General features: G+C 34.5%; 1 protein-coding gene across 5 annotated transcripts in view; it reads right to left on the minus strand.

Annotated features, from left to right (window-relative positions):
• The window catches only part of CEP170 (centrosomal protein 170), a 101,382-nt gene that overhangs the window by 34,585 nt on the left and 46,070 nt on the right, over nt 1-20,727 (minus strand). For 4 of the 5 annotated variants that reach the window (XM_082757941.1, XM_082757940.1, XM_082757939.1 and 1 more), the window contains exons 8-10: nt 18,780-19,256; nt 15,678-16,315; nt 2,414-2,563 (exon numbers count right to left, since the gene is read on the minus strand). In XM_082757941.1, coding sequence (XP_082614067.1) covers nt 2,414-2,563; nt 15,678-16,315; nt 18,780-19,256 — 1,265 coding nt within the window. The remainder of the gene's footprint in view (nt 1-2,413; nt 2,564-15,677; nt 16,316-18,779; nt 19,257-20,727) is intronic. The other variant, XM_082757942.1, reaches the window with a different exon arrangement.

A 20,727-nucleotide genomic window follows, 5' to 3' on the forward strand; every position in this document is an offset into this window, starting at 1 on the left:
TAACCATTGAAAAGGCAAGAAACAGAGCATGCAAGCTCAATCCAATTGTGTCAGACATTTATTCTGCATTTCATCTAGTCTCATGACTCCTTCAAAGTACCAAAGCTTGTCATACCAAAGGAAAAAGGGAGAATTTCTTTATAAGAAAAGCAAATTGTATTCCCTTCAAAGCAAGTTATTTACAATGTGCCTTCTAAAGTGAATATATTTAAACTCAGGATAATCTTTCAACCCCAAAATGATTTTATAAATCCTCATAATTTCCCAAGCCATCTTTTTCATCTTCCAGAACTGAATACTCTTTAACTTTTAACCCCTTCTTCTATTTCAAACATGTTCTGATTTCATCTCATTCTTCTAAATCATCTATAGGTGCAACTGTCATAGGCAGATGCACCAAGACCTCCCCACAGCCTGGGACACTGAGCTACCCCAAGGTTACCTGATTATTTAGGCAAAATCTTCAATAAGGTTTATTCACTTAGGATCTGCAGCTCACTAATACAGTAAGACTTCCAAAAAGCACAAGTGAAAAAGCTCACGTATAACAAGAATACGATGCTCATGTATTTTGCAAATCAAACACACCTGCCTCTCCCTTTCCTCTCCCTTTCAAACAATCTGTTTTGGTTAAAAAAATAAATAAATAAAAGTTTAAATATTACAACCTTCTCTCTAGTTGAACCAATAGTTATCCTCATTACTATTACCCTACTACAAAATTATGAAACACATCTCTTTTTCTGAACTAGCTTCTCTTTTACTTCCACATATGTATTAACTTACTTCTATTTTTAAGTTTCTCTAGTAGGCTTTTTACCAACCTTCATTTACCCTCATCATTTACCCTACATTAATTCATGCTATATCCATGTTGTTTCATCTCCTTTACTTACAGAGCAATTACCATTTTTCCCCTGCTATGCCTCATAATAATCCTATAAATTATGACTACGCTAAGATAACCCACTCTTTTCCCAATACATGAAGAAAGCTTATGTATTCAGCAAAGCATCCATAGTAATAAAAAGGGACCATTTTTGTAATTTCAACTTAATTCAAAGGGAGTGTTCATATGCCATTGCCAGAAGGGTTCTTAAACCTGTCCTATGATTGCAGAAGTCCCGGTCTTCTCAAATCAACCTGTTATTTGTAAAGTATGATACCTGGAAAGCTCAATCATGGTCATAAAGTAAATCATATATTCTTCTGCTATTATAAATAGGAAAAAAATACAGAAATGGAAACAAATCAGTACTTTTGATAATCTTGAAAACTCACAAGGCACAAAAGAGCTGAATGCTGCAAAAGGCATGAAAAAGAGTAAAACTGCACTTACGGATTCATTCAAAGAAGCAAGGTACAGTAACCTTAGAAAAATGACACAAGGACACTAATCTAAATACACTGACTTATTTAGTGTATCAGGGCTGCACAGTAGCCCAAATACAAAAATGACAACGTACACTTTTTCTATGAAAAGCAGTCTTCTAGATACCAAAACCAATACATTTGCATGGCAGGCAGACCGTCGTACTTTAAGCTTTTGATGTCTTCCAGAAAAATTGCTTATTTATAAAGTTTGTTAATTTACAAGATGGTATTTCAGCGTCAATTTGCCATGGCAAGCAGAATAAATGTGATGTGCTTCGTTATCAAATTTAATTCTGCTCCAGTCTGAGCCTGTTCTATTTCTAACACATTTTAAGCTATCTTTTATCCATCACCATGATATCAGAATGTCTCCCAGGATTTCAATATGCAATATGATTAACATCTAGCTCATGTGCATATTTTGAGTCATATACAAAGAACAGACATTTTCCTTTGCCTAATCTTTTATCAACTGATTTAATTATACTGCTTCTGAGGCAACTAACATAAGTGATTTCTCATGAGTGGCATCTCACTTGAGAAACAAAACCCTGAATTTAAAAACCTCTGGCTTCGTTAAAAAAATAACCTGAAATGTATTTTTTTTTTCCCTAGCTGGCTTTGTATCACACATTAAATGCATATACCTTATTTCTGAATTTTAATATAGTTACTTGCTTTGGGCTATAAAACATAACCAGCTTTTCCTCAGTTCCACTGTATAAACTACAAGAAACATATACTGTGCAAATGTGTGTTGCAAAGGCAATGTTGCAACAAAATTCTTGCTACATTTCCCATACACTGGTATTAGTGCACATGGAAAAGTAGCAAAGTTTAAACTTTTCCCAATTTTACTTGCCTCTCTTTGACATAGAGATTTCAATAATGCAATAAAGGACTAAGAAAAATAAAGAACGTAGAGACCTGAGCTAATATTTTCCAGGCAAGGTTTTGTTTGCTCTTTAACACTTATTTTTCAATTATTAGTGCTCTCTCATCGGAAGAAAAAAGAAGACCATCAAAAGTTAAATTCTACCTCTGTGTCAAGAAATCCAGTTGTACTCAGTGGTCTTTTTTCTTCCAGCACTACTGTAGCAGAATTTATAGCCCAATCTTTTACTAAATCTTTCTGGTTCTCGTTGATAACAGGCCTATTATAATCCTGGCTGTCATCCACTCCAAATACCTGAAAATGAAACAAACCATTACACACATTAACCCAATACCATCCTGATACAATGTTCAATGTTAATGGATGGATGGTGGCATGCTGGATAGTGAGTTCAAGTATTTTTTGTTGTATTATGTTTATCTGACATCTTTATGAAATCTACAGATTAAATAGAAAAAATAGCTACTGCAATTTAAAAAAGAACAGAAATTTATGTCAACACTGACAATTCAAGGATCTGCTATCTGGAATGGTCACATATGAAAAAATGACACTGATGAAAGAAACAAACAGTGAAACCAAAATTATTACAAAAATCATCATGAATCCATTTCCCAGTCAAGGAAAAAAATCAAAAACTAAACCCACCACATTTTCAGAATTTTGTTATTATCTAGTGAAAACAAGAAATGTAAATGCTTAGCTTATATTTACCACTAATACGCTCGTTAAATTATTTCTTTAATACAAACAAGATTGCAATTTTTCACTTCTCAGGAACTTAGCATACATCAGAAGTTCACCAGATCTCACAATGTACAAGAATCTCATTCAGATGTGCCTTGGTATGTGTCATCTACTTTATTGTTTCTGACTGATGCTTATAGCATCCGTTATATATATCCATGATATCCCTGCTTATAGTATACAGTTTGTGAGAAATAATTTTCCCACGACATTCAAAACCATAGGTCATAGAGAAAAATACTAAAAAACATTAGGTATGTTTGAGCTATTAACAAGATAATGTAGTGAAAGGGAGTTAAGCAGGACAACCAGCCAGTATACTTTCTGTCCAATTTATTGAGTCATTAAGGAGTATCAATTGCTTTCAGAATTTACATATATTTCAAAGATATTTAACAGAATATTTTTTACCTTGGAAATACACCTACCATTTATAAAATTTACATTAAAACTGGCTGCTAGAAAGAAGCTATAATATCGGGTTAATTTTAAAGAAGAAGTGGAAATGACTTTCACATGTGTTATGCCCATCAAAAAAAAAAAAAAAAAAAAAAAAAAGTACTAGTACAAAAGAGAAAGAGCTACAGAATTATTTTTTTCCCAAAAAAACGGTTTTGTAATTCAGTTTTGCACAGTAAAGCTAGAGGCCTAGTTTATTAAAATCCTCCACAATGTTTGTGTATTTTAAAGGGATTCACCACTAGATGGCCACAAACCACAATGTTTGTTAATGTCTAAGAAGCAGAGGAAAGGAAAAAAAAAAAAAAAAAAAAAGCACCCAATGATTCTGCTCCTGTTAATACTTCCCAAATTTAATAAAAAAATTAAATCATGTCTAGGTGTTCTTACGCATGAGTTGCTTGAGAGTATTTTATAAATATTTATTTCCTTAGAAAAAGTGTAACAGAACATAAAACTCCTCTCTGTAAAGATATACTTCTGATTTGTACAGTTGCAGCAACTTTTGAAGATAGGAACAAACCAGTTGTCATCCAGTGCCTCCTTTCTTTGAATATATTGGTACTTTGCAGCTTTTTCCTTGTTTCATATAGTTCTACTGTCTAGAGTTTTCTACGCTCTTAAATTAAATGAAATTCTAATTTTATTACCTAAGCATCTGAAGGAAAATATGAATTCATACTTCCATAGCTACAGGAATCAGGACTACAGATCTAAAATGTTGCTTACAAAACTCTTAATATTAGCTGGTGGCACACTCATTTACTATGCTGAATTTCTTTACTTGTATCACAAACATAACCTAGGTTTCTTTCATTCAGTTACCTCTTCTACTCTTGAAGCCTTTTTTTTTAAGCGATTTTTAGTTTTCTTCTTCCATTATTAAAATTACAGCAAAAGCAAATTTGAATGTTGTCTTTTTTTTTTCTTCTGTGAAAGGCGGTATTTGCAACAATAAGATCCAAGTAACAGATTTACCTCCTAATACTACTTCCAATGCACCCTCCATAAATAAAGTGGGGATATTAAAAAACTAAAAATAACATAAAAAATAATAATTTAATAACTTATTAAAAAACATATTAAAAATATAAAAATAACTTCTACTTAATGCTTCACAAAATTCAGAACATTCCAGACACACCAGAAAATGAATACTGTCAGAATTTCAGGATTAACCAATCCACTTACAATATCTACCGAATAATGAAAATATACTCTCAGCATAAACAGCCATGGAATAATCTAAAGGCTCGTGCTGGAAACTGTATTGCTTCCATCTAGAAAAAATGTTACTTGTACTCAACTGGTTGCTGTTGTAAGGTTTGTGTTTGGGTGGTGTGACTGAAGCCTCAACAGATAAAAGCCTCTATCCTCCTAAAGAGACTGAAAAACATTCTTCAAGATTGCCATTTCTTCAGAGCTTTCTGTTCTGTAAGTAACTTCTTGATTTCAAAGGAGATAACTTAACTACCACTGAAAAAAAAAAAAAGCCAGAGGAAATGCTGGTGACACCTACCTTTGCATCTCTTCGCTATTTATACGAAAAGAGTGAAGTTTCTTTCTGCAAAGCTTGCATTTGTCAGAAACAGCAGCCATAGCTTAAACAAGAGGCAATTACCATCTCTATTTTGATCAATTGTGTTTTCGAGAAGAAAAAATGAAGCCAGATTACAAGATGCAGGTTTGGACATGGCTGAGTTGTTTGAAAACTAAGAAGGATTATTGTTATTATATTTTTTTAATTAAATTTGCAAAAATAGGTAAAGAGAGTTTTGACATTTCTTTATGACTTTGAAAACTTTCCCAACCATCTCAAATCACAGGTATCCAAGCACGCTGCTGGTCAGTGAAAAAACAGGTTTGCTAAGTTTTTGTTTGTGTGTTTTTCATCACTGCAAACAATAAAACTTCCATAAAATCATGATTTTGCTTTTTTTCTGGAGAACACCAGGGGGATAGAGAGTAGTGTGTTGTTTTGTTTTTGTTTGTTTGTTTTTTTAAATTTAGGTAGTTGTAAGTAACACAAACAAAGCAATTCCTGTAAGTTTATTTAAGATATTAATACTGTTTTTAAACATGTCTTTTCAAAATGAAACTATAAACTCACCAAAGAAGCTAACTCAAAAGTTAAAGGTTTCTGGCCTGCTCTAGTCTATTATTGTTCTTTTTTATGGAATGGTATTTTAGCAGAAAGACTAGTTTATTTTATCATGAAAGCTGTAAATTTCATAAAGTTACAAAACAGAAAATGGGATCATAGTTTTCCCAGAATCCTTGAAATATGACCAATGGGGGAAAAATCTAGACACTGCCAAAATCTGCAGCATTATTTGGGGTTGCTACAGCATCTCCACCACCCGGCTGTAATGGTGGAACTGTCAGAAACATTGTGTAAGCTGTGCTGGTGGGGTTTATAAATAACAACTTAATTGTTAAGAAGCATGAAACAATTTCTATTGCAAACCAGAACATTTTGAATGGCAGGGGAACAACAACATTTGTACATGAAGTCAAGCCTCGTTTATGAAACATAGTCGAAATAATGTTGTTTAGCCTCAAATTCAAATGGCCTGTACACAAATGGAATAACATGTGATAGAGGGACTGCATCTGGTTTGGGTTCCCCAGTAGAAGAGAGACATGAACAAACTGGAGAGAGCTCAGTGGGGGCTGCCAAAGCGGTCAAGACTGGAGCACTTGCCCTATGGAGAGAGTCTGGGCAAGCTGGCCTCAGGGAAGGCTTTGGGGGTGCCTAAAAGCAGCCCCCCTGTACCTCCGGGAAGGGCATCTGGGTGACACAGCCAGGCTCTTCACAGTGGTGTGCAGCAGGAGGACAAGGGACAACGTGCACAAGGTCCCCCCTCAGCCTCCTCTTCTCCAGGCTGAACAGGCCAAGTGACCTCAGCCGCTCCTCATATGTCTTCCCCTCTAGGCCCTTCACCATCTTTGTAGCCCTTCTCTGGACACTCTCCAACAGTTTCATGTCCCTTTTGTACTGTGGTGCCCAGAACTGCACACAGTACTCGAGGTGAGTCTGCACCAGTGCAGAATAGAGGTGGACAACCCCTTCCCTTGACCAACTAGCAATGCTGTGCTTGATGCACACCCCAGGGTATGGTTTCCTGGCTGCCAGGGAATGCTGCTGGTTCATATTCAGCTTGCTATCAACCACAACCCCCAGATCCCTCTTTACCTGTTCTGGACAGTAATGCCACAACGTCCAGATGTATAACAACAGACATATAACAAAGTCTTCCACGTCAACAGGAAAAATAGCAGTTCTTGAAACATACTTTTAAATTTGAAACCAACAAATGGTAAATTCTCCAGACGTGTCCCTGTGATAATCCATTAACATCCTGTGCTTCTCCCAGCAAAACAAAGGGACAAAACAGCAAGCTAAAAATATAGCAAGTCCCTGAGCATCATGTTTTTACTTGCAGGAACACAAACCCAGCCTGACAAGTACAGAGATGAACTACTGATGGCAACGTAGTTGTACCTTGAAGTAGATATTGATAATTCCATCAATTTAACTTAGCAACAGTTTCACAATATTATAACTTAGAATATAACTTTACCAACATAAACCAGTCATTTAAAAACAAACAAAAAAAACCTTTATCCAGTAATAAAAAAAAGAGGCAACAAAATCTATGTAACACAAAACAACCAAGACAGTCCTTGCAAGAAGTACTGGCACATTTAGGGGGGATAGTGTGAGTTACAGGACCAACTCTGAGCACATGCCTCGTCCTATTCTACAGGGGCTTATTTTGGAGAAAGGAGAGTACTCTCTCCTTGAATGCCATGCACGTTTTCCTGTGAAAGCGGTTCACAACACAGAACAGCTTTAGTGATCAGTTACTGGTCTTACTCACTTCTTCACCCCTCAATAGATGAGTTAATGTTATATTACACAGATAAACTGTTACAGGTCAGTATAATGACTTTAGCAGTAATTAACAAAAGTGATGACTCTTTAAAACCATTTTCATTATTGATATGTGAGAACTTCTAGAAATTAAAAGTAAAAACCAGTCAGAAAAGTTAGAGGCAACATGAATAATTTTTCTGAATCACAAGGAAGAAAATGGAATAGCTAAAAAAAAATACTCGACATTTTCTTAATATGCTTCTAATAAACTTCTAAGTACTTGATTAAGAATCTTCTCCAGTTTTATCTTGTATCTTTCTATCTCATATCTTGTGTCTCATTTGCATGCATTTTAGAGTTCCTAATGTCAGGACATTATAGTTTCTTTTCAATTTCAGGATATTAACTTTAAAACATTTCACAGTTCATGAAAATCACACTGCAGATGTAGAATACTGTAATTACTCAGTACTTTATGTCCACTCTTCTAGTTCACCATCCAAATTGTTACTGAAGACAGAGATACAGATGGAGAAAAGGTCTTATGTGTGACTCTCAATAAGTTCACTCAGTTTATAGCAAATGAGGCATACTGGAATAGGGATTCAGTTGTTCTACTAACATACTCTCTAAAGTTTCTCTTCATAGATTTACTGCAGTAGTCCTGATAAAGGATATACAGAAAGTAACAGTATTATTAAGAAAACAGAAAGACAAATTATTAGGATAATAGTTACAATTCAGAGAGCCATAACTAGGAACCTATCCCATTAATAATGATATTTGTAAACCAGAAGTACATGAAAATTTTCCCCTCTTTCAGTTTGGCCTTAACTACAGTTAAATATATGTTTTGGAGAGGTATTTGAAAAGAAAGTAATTGATATGCTATTCATTTCAGTGCAGGCAGTCTGCACACAAGGAATAGAGCAAAATCCCAACACAAAAGGTGTATAAAAGAGAATTCAATGATGAAAAGGGCAAATTGAATCAAAGCAGAAGGCTGGTTTAGGGACACGGGGCTATGTTGCACAGTGCATTAAAGATAGGACCATGGCAAAATAACAAGGAACAAGTTATTCAATTTTAAATAAGTTATTTGCCATTGAAAAATGAAAGGAATGTAGATTACAATAGCAAGTATTTTTCGTAACTTTTTAAGGGAAAGGAAGATGATGAGTGAGTTTAACTGTTAGGGAAGGCAAATAAAAGCGAATTTCAAGAACTGCGCTGTGAACTGACACAGTCAAATCAGCAAGAAAAACAAAGAGGGAAGAGATATTAATTTGGAAACACATGCTGAATTTGGACACGGTTTAGATGTGCTAAACAAGGATAAGAAAGTGTAAATAAGCTGAAACCGTAAGGATGCTTTACTGATACGAAGAGAGGATTTCAAAGAGTGAGGAAATGGAAGAGGCTTTGGATCCACACTCAGATCAACTTGGCAGTGCTGAGCTTATTGTTCAGACTGAGCTCCTCATAATTCTTCCTAAGAAGGTAGTCTGAACATTCATAATATACAGTAAATTGGTTGTTAGAAGTTACTGATCTGGTGGAAACAAAAGACAAAAGACAAACATTTTCTTTATCAGTTTGAAAAAGTTTGATGAGCCAAAGTAAAATGCCTATGTTCATTTTGTGTTAAGCTACTGTAAGAACTGCATTTAACCAAGTTGCTTCTGAGACATCTGATTTTAATAGTTTATGCTTGTTCTTGGCAGTTAGCCTAGCCATCCCAGGCAAACAGACTGTGTCCTGTGCAGGGAGTAGCTCATGAATAGCCATGGATTTTCACAGAAGCTGTTTATGGCATTTAACTATATATTGAAGATACAGAATCAGACGCAAGACACGCTGGTATAAAAAAGCGCTACATAGGCAAATGAATAGATCAATGTGCCAAGTCTAATAACTTCCTCTTACCAGAAGCCAGTTACATATTTACATGCATACACATTTTGTAGTTGTTTGCTACAATGAAAAATTCATTTTCTTTAGAATTCCAAATTTAAGAGGAAATGGTATGTTTAGAGACTGTAAGACTCCTCACCCTCCTGCAGCCCAGAAGAAAAAAAAATTACAAACACTGCATTCTTGCAAAAATTTATATCCTCAGACGACTTGATAGGCTTCAACTGTTCTACTGCTTTTTCAAAATTGTATTCATAAAATACAGTCCCTCTGCAAACAAGACACTCAGTAGGGCTAAAATTAATTCTTTTTGGAAAAAGTCACTGAAGCAATGGCAAAAGCAATTAAATCCAGAGTGTGAAGAGACAGGAGATCTGAAAGCCATTTTTTGAAAATAGATACATCTGTCTCTGTTCCTTAAACAGTTATTTAAACATGCAGATTTTTTTTTCTCCTAACTTCCTGCCCTCTGAATCTTTTCACATAGTTTGTCATTGCCGCTACTACAAAAATTTGCCAAGTTCCACTTAAAATAAACCATCAATTTGTATATTAAATATTGCTATGTAAAATATCACCACCTTACCTGCTCCTATGCACCATAAATGTGCATTTTTGGATGAACACAGTTTTAATAAATCTGATATATTTTCTAATTCATCTTCAAGATCTTAAATATAAATATGTATGCATATATGTACATGTATATACAATGTATATACAAGGTTTCACAGTACCTGCAAGATTATCTGTACAACTTTAAGGTTTGCAATAGAGAATATCTAGTAAACAAGCTGTCTGCACTGAAAAAACAAACAAACAAACAAAAAACCCCACGCCTTTCAAAAGCACGCAGTCAAACATTAAGCTGTTCGAAACGTATTTTTTTTTTAGAAGTTACCATAGATAATGGCACCTAGGGCTATTTGTTTATGACCAACTGACTGTCCTCCAAAGTTGCCTTCGATGTAAAAATGATCTGATATTAAGCATTTTTTCTTGCTTGCAACACAAAACCAATAAAGACTCTCTCATTAAAAACTCCTAGCTCAGCAAGGAGAAGCACAGAACAGTCCTTGGAAGAATGCAATATTAACTAGTAAGTAACTTAATATAGTATGAGCAGACATACCTCAGGAGCAAAATGAGTAAAGAGATCCCATCTTATTGTAAATCTTATTTATATGCATACTAAAACCAAAGCAAACAAACAAACACCTAAAATATAAGTATCACTGTAAACAGAAAGATGTAGAAAATGAAAACCTGGTGTCCACATCAACACCTGCTCAGTGCCCCCTCCAAAACTATTACAGTTATTCCAAATTTTTAAAGAGGAGAAAACCTCACAACTATAGCAACAGAATGCTATTCTATGTATACCTGACACATGGTACATAATCAAGTATATAACAAGTGAAGGATACAATTTTGGGACAAAAGAAAATTTTATTCAAGCCCAATGTTTCCACAAGTTGCTATAAAATTCCCAATTCCCTGGTTAGCAAAAGGCTGGTAAGATTCAAAACAGACATACATGTAAGCTCTATTATATTCTTTCCCTTCACTGATATCCAGAGAAGTTTAGTGCTGCTATAGTAACTCCTAATACCCACATAAATCAAAAAGGGCCTCCCCCCAAAATACAAAGAGCTTATACAAAACTCCCTGAATTGATCTTTATTTACTGCAATATATAGCCTGATGAAAATATTTTAATATTCCAAACACATCCAGAGTTATTTGCACACTCACTTATAATAAGTTATTACTAGTATTTTGCTTTATTGAAAACATGAAACTCACTAGACTGGTAATTTGCAATCTTTATATCAACAAAAAGAAGATCACAGAATGACACAGTTGTACGGGTTGGAAGGGGCCTCAAGAGTTCATCAGGTCCAAGCCCCAAGATGAACTGCAGAAACTTCATTCTGAATTCTTTCATCCACTCAGAAACTTACCTTTTCTGTGGTCCAGGAATACTTTTTTTTTGCCTGATACAACTGATGAGAAATTACCTCTATTAGAACAAATGTAATTAAAAAAGAAAAACATATAAAGTTCATAATTTAGCGCAAAATAGAGAAAATAGAAATAGAAAGCATTGAACCTATCTAAAGGGCAAAACTGGATGTAAGAAGGAAATCCTGACTATGCCCCATATACTTCTCTAATTTGTGTGTTTAAATGTCACTGAAAATGTTTTAGATCAAGATCCTGAATTTGTTTTGTACTTTGCAATTAGGTGCAACAATAAGAGCATTATTCTGTTACAAGGATGCCTGAAGTTATTTGAGTAGAGAATTTTGTATGCCTGCTATGTTTAAGATGGTCTTCGTAGTATGTAAGAGCAGCTCTTCTCCTTTGCACACTGGTAAAATTGATCTCAATGGCAACTTCAAAAAGGCCTCTACAAGTATAAAAAGAGATTCAGTATCTATTTTTCAGTTAGAACCATATTCCACATCATTAACGTGGAATTAATTTATTTTCTACACCTATTTGGCCTAGTAACCAATTCATACTTCTGTATGAACTTAGTTGCTATTTGAACATTGGTATGTAAAAATCTTGGATAAACATGGTACTTGAAAGAAGCAGGTTTTCGTGCTATTTTTCAAGCTTTCTCTGCTTATAAAGAACATTACGACATACAATATTTATACTGGAGAGAACAAGCAAAAAGAGCACGTGAGTTTGTGAGGAACGGGACTGATCTAGCTTAGAATTTGCATTGTATAAAATCAAGCTGACAGAGGACCATATGGAAATCCATGTGAGAGTAAAAATGCAAGTAAACCACAGACAGAAGAGAGAATGTACAACTCAGCTCCATACTAATACTGGCACTATTCACTCACTCTGGAAAACAGAGTTTGAAAGTAATAGCAATAATGACAAGTTACTCAAAAATAAAGTCAGTCAGAAGCCCTAGCAAAACGTTTTAAAAGAATTTAAATACTACAAGATAGATTTTATATGCATGGGTTCATGCTATTTGTGAAAAGCACAGCTGAATTCTCAGAGAGCTCAGGAATATTTCTAAGACAGCACTTTATGGACTGAAGAGAGAAAGTAGTTAAAGTGAACAACAACTGAAGACTCCATTGTTTGCAAATTATAACTATTTTTCCACTACCTCTAAAGCTTTTTCCATTCAGAAAAATCATGAAATGAAATTGGAACAAGCAAAAACAATAGAACCCAAACTCTTAAGCCATATCCATTTTCCTCCAGCGATAGTCTGGTTTTGATATCTGTCCTAAATACATATATGTATTATGTTTTAAAATAGAAACAGCTTAGAAACAACTATGAAGTCTTATGACTGCTTCTCTGTCTCCTCCTAATAACATGCATGGTGATTTCTTTTTTTCTCTTAATCTGTACCTTTTTTTTAAATTTTTTTTTAAACTTACTCTCTAAGATTTTTCTTTGTTCCGAGAGAAGTGACATACTACTTCTAATCATTCAAAGCTGGCCACATGCCCGTGATATTTACTTCCTCTGAGGAAATTCAAATAACAGCACAGAGGAAATAAGTATTAGTATTTCTGAGATACTAGCTAATTTCTTCAGCTCCTATAATGGCTGATAATAAGAATGGAAGATTTTAAAATATAATCAATCCAAATGATAAACCAACAAACATGAGTTAAATGAACAGTCTTTGGAGTACTCCAGGCATGTATAGGTCTTAGATTTTTTTTTCTTTATTATTAAAACTGAAAACTATCTGCTTATCATTTTAAGTCCTGCTTTTCTGTGTCCTAAAATCAAATCTATTTTAAAAGTAATGCACATTTGCTAACATTTTAACAATTACCTCTTTTCCCACTCATTTTAGTCTTGGTGGACATTTACATAGGTTGCTTTCATTGCAGTGACTTTGCCTGTCAGATACTGATGTCTCATTTTCACAGGTTCAACAAATTTCCTTGGTCTTGGAAGTTGAGAAAGGACCAAGCCTCAAATTAATTTACTGAGCCCTTCATTCTAGGCTTACTCCAAGGTAGTCATCACAGAGGAATGGTTGCAACTATCTCTTAGGGAGAAGTATTTAACTAAAAGGCCTTTTTCTCTGTAACTTAGAAAGTGTTTTCCACTATCCTTCTGATTAGGTTTGTAATCTTTCTTCTATTCTCTTTTCAAAAGACAGGCTTTTTAAGACGTTCATAAAAAAAAATTAAAAAAAAAATTAAAAATTATGACATTTGTTATTTTACACCTCTTTTGCTATGGTCTCTTTACAGAGGCTGAAAGAATAGTGAAAGAACAAATGGATCCTTAAATAAAATCAAGATGTTGAATAAATAAGACAACACCATTTACTGATTATTAAATCTTTACAAATAACTATGTCTTCCTTGAATATTTCCTGGAATCATTAGAAAAAAGCTACATGGCTACATTAAGCAAAAATATTGATTTGAAGGGAATCTTGTCAAAGCAATTAAGGTGTGTTTTCGTTTGTTTTTTTTAAGTTACAGAGAACTTTTCATTTTTCTGATAATTTGGACATTGATTTCCTGAATGCTTCTCTTGGATCATAAACTCAAAGCAACATTATATATCACAACTTAGTATCTGACAATTTAATGTTGCACTTAAATTCGTGGTATGTTCTCAGGTGTTTTTTCTTTTTTGCCCTCCAACAAAGAGCAGAGGCTTTGCCTACAAGGGCAAAACTATGGCTAAGGCTTTGCAAATGAATGAGTCACAGAAGTAGTCTGAGTATTTTGTTTGTTCTCACCCTTCCTTCCAGTAAAAAGGAGGAAAAAAAAATGAAAAAAAAAATACCCGAATCGAAAAGCATTTTTTTCCATAGGGAATTATTCAGGTAAATTAGACATGAATTTTAGCACCACTCTAACAAATTTTTACAGACAGACTGTTTGCACTATTTGTGCAAATGTTTTAGAAAGTTATCCTTGCTATTTGTAATGCATTTTCATCCCAATCCTAGCAAATCCAACTCTTGAATTTCAATGAATCTTTTGACTCAACAGACTTTGAATGAGACTCAAATCAGCAGGCTGGAAAAAAAAAAAAAAAAAAAAAAGACTGACTTGCCAAGAAAAAGAGGTTATGCTGGAATTATTGACTAAATGCATACCAACTATTCTCTTAAATACTTGACAGCACAGCAGTCAACAGGCCAGCAGAAGTCCTTGTCTTATTCCTCACTTATCACCTTTTAGCAAACTAAAAGAATCCTCAGCATTAGCAATTTTAAATGGGAGGGAAGCAAAGCTGAGCTGAGCTGGAGCAAGAAGTTTTGGCTTCCATTTGGTTTTGATTTTCTTCACTTGCTGTTGTTCTTCCACATTCCCAAAGCAAAGAATTATGACACAAAGCTTACTTGCAAAAAATCAGAATCTCTGAATTGGATCTTAAATAAAAGTGAAAAGAGACCTCAAACAATACATCTCTCAACTTTACTTCATTATAAATCTTCAGTTTCAAAAGGTTAGCAGTAAGGGGCATTTATAATACCCAAAGGCTTTTCAATGCAACACTACAAACATTAACCAATACTTAACCACTGGGGAGAAAAAAAAGAAAAACAAAACACATCATAGATACACAAACAATTCTTATGTAATTCTATAACAAGCAATATGTTCTCTGTTAAGAAGGCCAAAAATATGCCTAAAACTGAATGCCAGCATTTGACCACAGTGGATTATTTATGAAAATACAATAACAGGAAAAGAAAATCCCGCTCAAGAGTCAGTTAGGACTAATGGCTCTATGTAGTTTATCCTACTGGTATCTTCCTATTGAATCCCAAGGAAGTTCACTTCTATTTTTACCTATAAGCGAAGTTTATTTGGTCATTATAAGGTTCCTAGGCCTAATGAAACATATCTATAATCAAACCATGAAAATGACATCACTATCATATAAAGATTTTGGGAAAATAAAAGCATTTTATGCTTTCAAATTTAAGTTATTGCAGTTAAGAAATTTATTTATAAGTATAGAAAATGCATTATGTTTTTACATGATAATTTGGATGGAACTGATTTGTATACCAAAAACTACAAAGACCGTAGGTTTTTAAGAACAGGTAAATATTTCTCCATGGGACATAATAAATTGTAATCAAACAATTATCATAAAAATTTAACTAATTTGACTTCATTGTTTAGTACATTCGTGGTACTTACCCTACTGAAAACACCTTTAAACTACCAAAATAGAAGAACAGCAGTATCAAACAGTAACTTTTCATCAAATAACTGCTTCTGCTTTTATTATATTCTTTGTATCATCATTATACACTGGCTTTTAACTTACATTATTGCAGCACCTTTAATAAGTCGAACTGAAGAGGTAGACTGTTGCCCACCCACATAACACATACCAGTTTAGCAGCAACACACATTTTTGGTTTCTCACCTTGTCAATCATTTTGCGGGCTTCCATTTCTTCAGAATTGGGATTTTCCAACTCAATAGTGTAAGTACCTTTGTCACTCTGGTCATCCTCATTGTCCTTCTCAGTAGCAGCAGAAACATGTTGGCTTTTCAACTTTTTGTCCATCTCCTGGTTCTGACTAGGCCTATGGCCGAGGCTTCCTGAACTCCTTAACAACGCAGCTTGTAAGACAGGTAAAGCAGCAGAAGGGTCTTCTGATTTTTGTTTTAAAAGTTTTGCATGTACTGCTCTGTGATGTGATGAACTGGCTTGCACAGATGAAGGAACTGCTTTCTCTCCTGATGTAGGTTTCACTCTTTCAGCTCGTGCATGAGGTGTTGGAGATGGAGATTCTGAGCACAGAGCACCTATGTTCTGAGAAAAAGAATAAGAACGTCTCTTTCGAGGATGGTCTTCATCAAAAAACTCAATCATAAAAGCAGTCTGACTCACACCAGCTTGCTCTTGCTGCTTTTCTGTGGAATGGACTTTCTGGTGAGCCTTTTTCAGCTCTGTATGATGATGTCTTAAGTGCTCTTCAAGTATTGCCCGCTTACTATAATGCCGGTGTGCACCAGCGTTTTCTGAATCACTCTGTGTACCGTCATCATGCTTATTCCCTACAATCAAAGCAAAAGAAAATAGAGCACAATGAAGCTATAAAAAAAAACAAAACAAAACACTAAACCCAACACATACAAAGTAAACTTGCATACTAAGAAAGAATTTCAAATTGTTCTTCTGTGCAGAATCCAACACATTTCTGTACCTAGCTCTGGAAATTTTGTACAGCTGCTGATGATGCATAAGCTAAGCAATAGTATCAGTGCATCTGAATTACCCTTTTCATCAGTATTGCAATCTACAGGTACTTATCAGTGATTTACAAAAGGCAGTATTTTATCAGCTGTGCTATAGCATGGAAGTGGCTTGTTTCCCAATTATATCAATTTCGTTACACAGCCATTTGATTGATTACAAATGACTACTGAAACATTCTAGGCAAGGATAAAATGAAAAAGAAGAACATTAAGACAGACCTTCTGGTACATAAGAATGCCTGTCAAGTGACAAAACTGATGTTGTTAGATGGTCTTCTCCTCACATTGTTACAACAGTTTATCATGACAAATGTCTACTGAAAATTGAAATTAATTCTTTATTACTTTTTCCAAGAAGTAGAATGAATTTTGCCATCATTCATTCCTCTCGGCATCTGATATATGCATGCAAAATGTCTGTTATTACTTATTCATTTCTCAAACTACTTTGAGATCTATGAATAAGGACTACGTACTTAATAAATCACATATAGACATATAAATATACTCAGTAATGAGGCCTGAAAAATGTATGGAAGACTGGGTACTTATACACAGTAAATCAGGCTTAACACTGAGCAACTTCATGTACAATGAAACTTTCTATACTTGCATAGTTAGGATACACAGCTACTATTCATTTAAATGGTAATTGTATGTTGGGAACCCTTACCTAGGGGACTAACAACACTGAATACTCAGTTGAAATCTTTACAGCATCCCTATTTGCCATAGAGACCTCCCTTTGTTACTTATTTGTACAGTGACTCAACAATGTGATGGGTCCTATACTTCCATACAATAACAATAAACATCAACACCACTCTGAAAGTCATATAACAATTTTAGCAGTGTGACATCAATATAGGATACTGTAGGAAAAAGCTGAGCATAAAAATCAGAAAGATTTTGCTTGTGTTGTTTTTTATTTAAAAACCAAAAATTTCAAATAAGTTAGGTACATACTCTACCCTTATGATTTGACAAAGAAGAATTAATGAGAATTAATGAGAATATGAAGAGATCACAAAAGATTACAAAATTCAGATATTTGTTATGGCCAAATGCAACCTATAACTTACAGCTCCCTCAGTCAAAAATTTATCAAACTTCAGGAAGTTTCTGCTGCCAGGAAAGGGCTAAGGCCTTGTAAACAAAATCCTGCCATAGTGATATGGTTAATGTTTTAAAGAAGGTTCATGAATATAATACAATATCATGCAGATAAAAGAATGCTCTGTAACATTCTCTGAAGAACTACTATGCTAGTATCTTAATTTTAGTGCACCCATACAATTCTGTTTTGAAAACGTTATTTTTCAGCTTAATTTGAAGAGCCAGCCCTAAAATACAGACTTTTGATTAGAAAGACAAAACACATTGTAATGAATCCCAGCTGGGTTAAGAGTTAACCATGATAATGTTGCAGAAGCAAGAAAGTGGGAATAGCAGATTAAATCTGCTGAATTTAAAAACAGAAAATAACAGAGACTCAAAAAAATTTGTCAGAATTTTCATTCTGAAAGTTTGAATGTCACTGGAATCTTCAACTGAAAATAAAAACTACTTTCTTCTCTATTCTGTGAAGTTGGATCCAAAAGAAAGTACACTTTAGACACTAAAGATTTGATTTAATTTTATTGGAAATGTCATTGTATGCAGTGAATATGTCTTAACTGTTACTTCATTTAACAGCAGTGTTTTTATAAATATAATATCCTGCAAACATAATATAAAAATCAAAGATTTTTGTTTACTTCAGATTCCGGAGACAAACTTGACTTCATCACACATGATCAATTTAAGCAGAATAACTATACAATGTACTTTTTGTCACCAAATGATTTTCCTAGAGTACATGAATATTCACAGAACATAACTTGAACTTCCGAACTTTGATTCTGTAAAGCTATTCAGCTTTTTAAAGTAATACACAGGAAAAAGTGAAATATGTAAAATTTAACTAAAGGCTTGAGTTTGTTCTTTTTCCCTTCAAGATCAATGTTTTAAAAATATGATTTCTTTGTACCTTGTTAGCTGTACTATAATATCTCCAATTAGTATGCTTACTGTAAGATGACTTGGTATTTGGTTTACTATCCTCTTTAATATTCAATACGATATCCCTGAACAGATCCTTGCACTCCTGTGGAGTACCTGTGATTTCAATTGAACTCCACAAGGGCTCAAGGACCCACTTACTGGATTCTGGTGAAGAATTGTTGCCTTCAGAAATAAGCATAGCTGGAATTACTCACTTTACCTTTTAGTCTCTTCAAGTACACTGGAACGTCACTCTTAATACTTTTGGAATCTTCTTCTGTTGGTTCCCATATCATTCTTGGGGGATTGTTCTGTGCTAGCCAATCTGCTACTTTGCTCTCTGCAGCCATCATCACATTCTGAAGCCCAGGCAGGTCCTGACCACTGGAGGAAGAAGGCTTCTTTGACTTGTGACGCTGTTCAGATGTGAACTTTGTTACGTGATCTTTGATTGTTACTTTCCCTGGAGTGTTGTCATCAAATTCAATGGTAAAGGAGGCATGCCCCGCACCTGCTGCATGGGAGCTCTCGTTATCTTTTGTGGGAATTTCATGAATAGTGCTCTCTGCTACCTGTGAAGATTGCTGGAATTCTTTTGTAGGAATTTCAAAATAACTTGGCTCCCTACAGAAAGGATAAAGTTCTTCACTTGCAGCTGCAGATTGTTCCTCAGCTTGCTTGGCATCTGTGCTGCATCCTATTAAAAAAAAATAAAAAATAGATTTCACAATACTTGGGAACTTCAGGTTCTTCAAGAATTTTCTGAATTTTTGTAAAGGCCACTCAAGAAAATTCTGTAGTAAATAGCAGAATTGTGGAGAAGATTGAGTAACATAGTTCTGGAAAAATAATTCCAGAATTACATATGAAAAGCATTACTGAAAAGACAGCTCTGGCTGTAAGGAGCGTAAAGTGGGAAAGAGCTCACTTAAATTTGACAAAGGAAATCTGCACTCCAAAAATGTTTAGATGACATAAAGGTCACATGAGTTATTAGTAACATGGAAAACAGTCATAAAACATTAGAGAAATAGTTGGGAGGATGACTATTGGCAATTTTCAAGCTATTTAGAGAAACATAGATCAAAGTGCCCCTAAAACAAGTGCTAGTGATGTGGCTTCCATCTCCTACAGTGGAGAGTTAGTTTAATTTCATTTGGTAAAAACTTGGAAAAACGACTCACACATAAACACAAGATATACATTAAGTCTGACTTGGAAGTTTTAACACTGATAGGTACTGGATAGTGTTTTGGAATTCAAACACCTTTTATATTTCTACAAAAGGTAAAATCCAAGAATCAAGATAAATCCTATTGTCATCCACTCTTATTTTACCTGTTTCCATAATTTGTAGAAGAAAAGAAAAAACAACAATAGCTGGAAGCGTGCATAATGTTATAAAATCATGCTCGAACTGGGAAAACACAGCAGAATGTGGAAAAAAGCATGGGGAAGTCCCACTATATAGACTGAATGAAGGTTAAAGCTTCTTGTGGTTGCTAGCAAAGCTATTGATGTGTCTTTAAGAAAACAAATCTTCTGGTTGCATTTCATGAAGCAGTAAGCCAGCCAAAATATCTGGTATAAAGATGTGCTATAAGCAACAGATGCTTGAGATGTTAGCAGCAATGGCAAGTTACGTTCCAGCAAAGAATTCTGAATAGTTCCTACGTGATTTATCATGAACCACATTAAGATGTTTTAGAAATCAAATTAGATTGCCAAGAAAAGGAGTAAGAATGCAATTAAGAGATTTCTGGGGCTAAAAATAGCCACACGATATCAGCTGACACAGTTAACATTTGTGTATGAAATAATTAAGCAATAAGGTAGCAATGGAAACATGCATACTATAAGTCAGGAGTTTAAGGGGTCAAGGATGCAGGACAGTTTAATACACCTATGCTGTTCTTTGCAAACATTTGCTTCTTGTGAAGGTTTAGGAAAAGGGTAAAACTTAAGAAATAAAAGAGGAGAGTAGTTTGATAAAGAGAAATGGAACTAATAGCATAATAGTTAGAAAAGTTGGAAAAGAATGATGTTAGGTAGGGATAACACAAGTCCATATTCTTTATTGATCACCATGCTTTCATACCAATAGGATTAAAGAACGTTAATGCAGGTACACAGTTATTTTATTTCATCTATAAGTAGCTGCTACAAGC

This window comes from Aythya marila (genome assembly GCF_965140915.1).
Source record: "Aythya marila genome assembly, chromosome: 3".
In the NCBI taxonomy this organism is placed as follows: Eukaryota; Metazoa; Chordata; class Aves; order Anseriformes; family Anatidae; genus Aythya; species Aythya marila.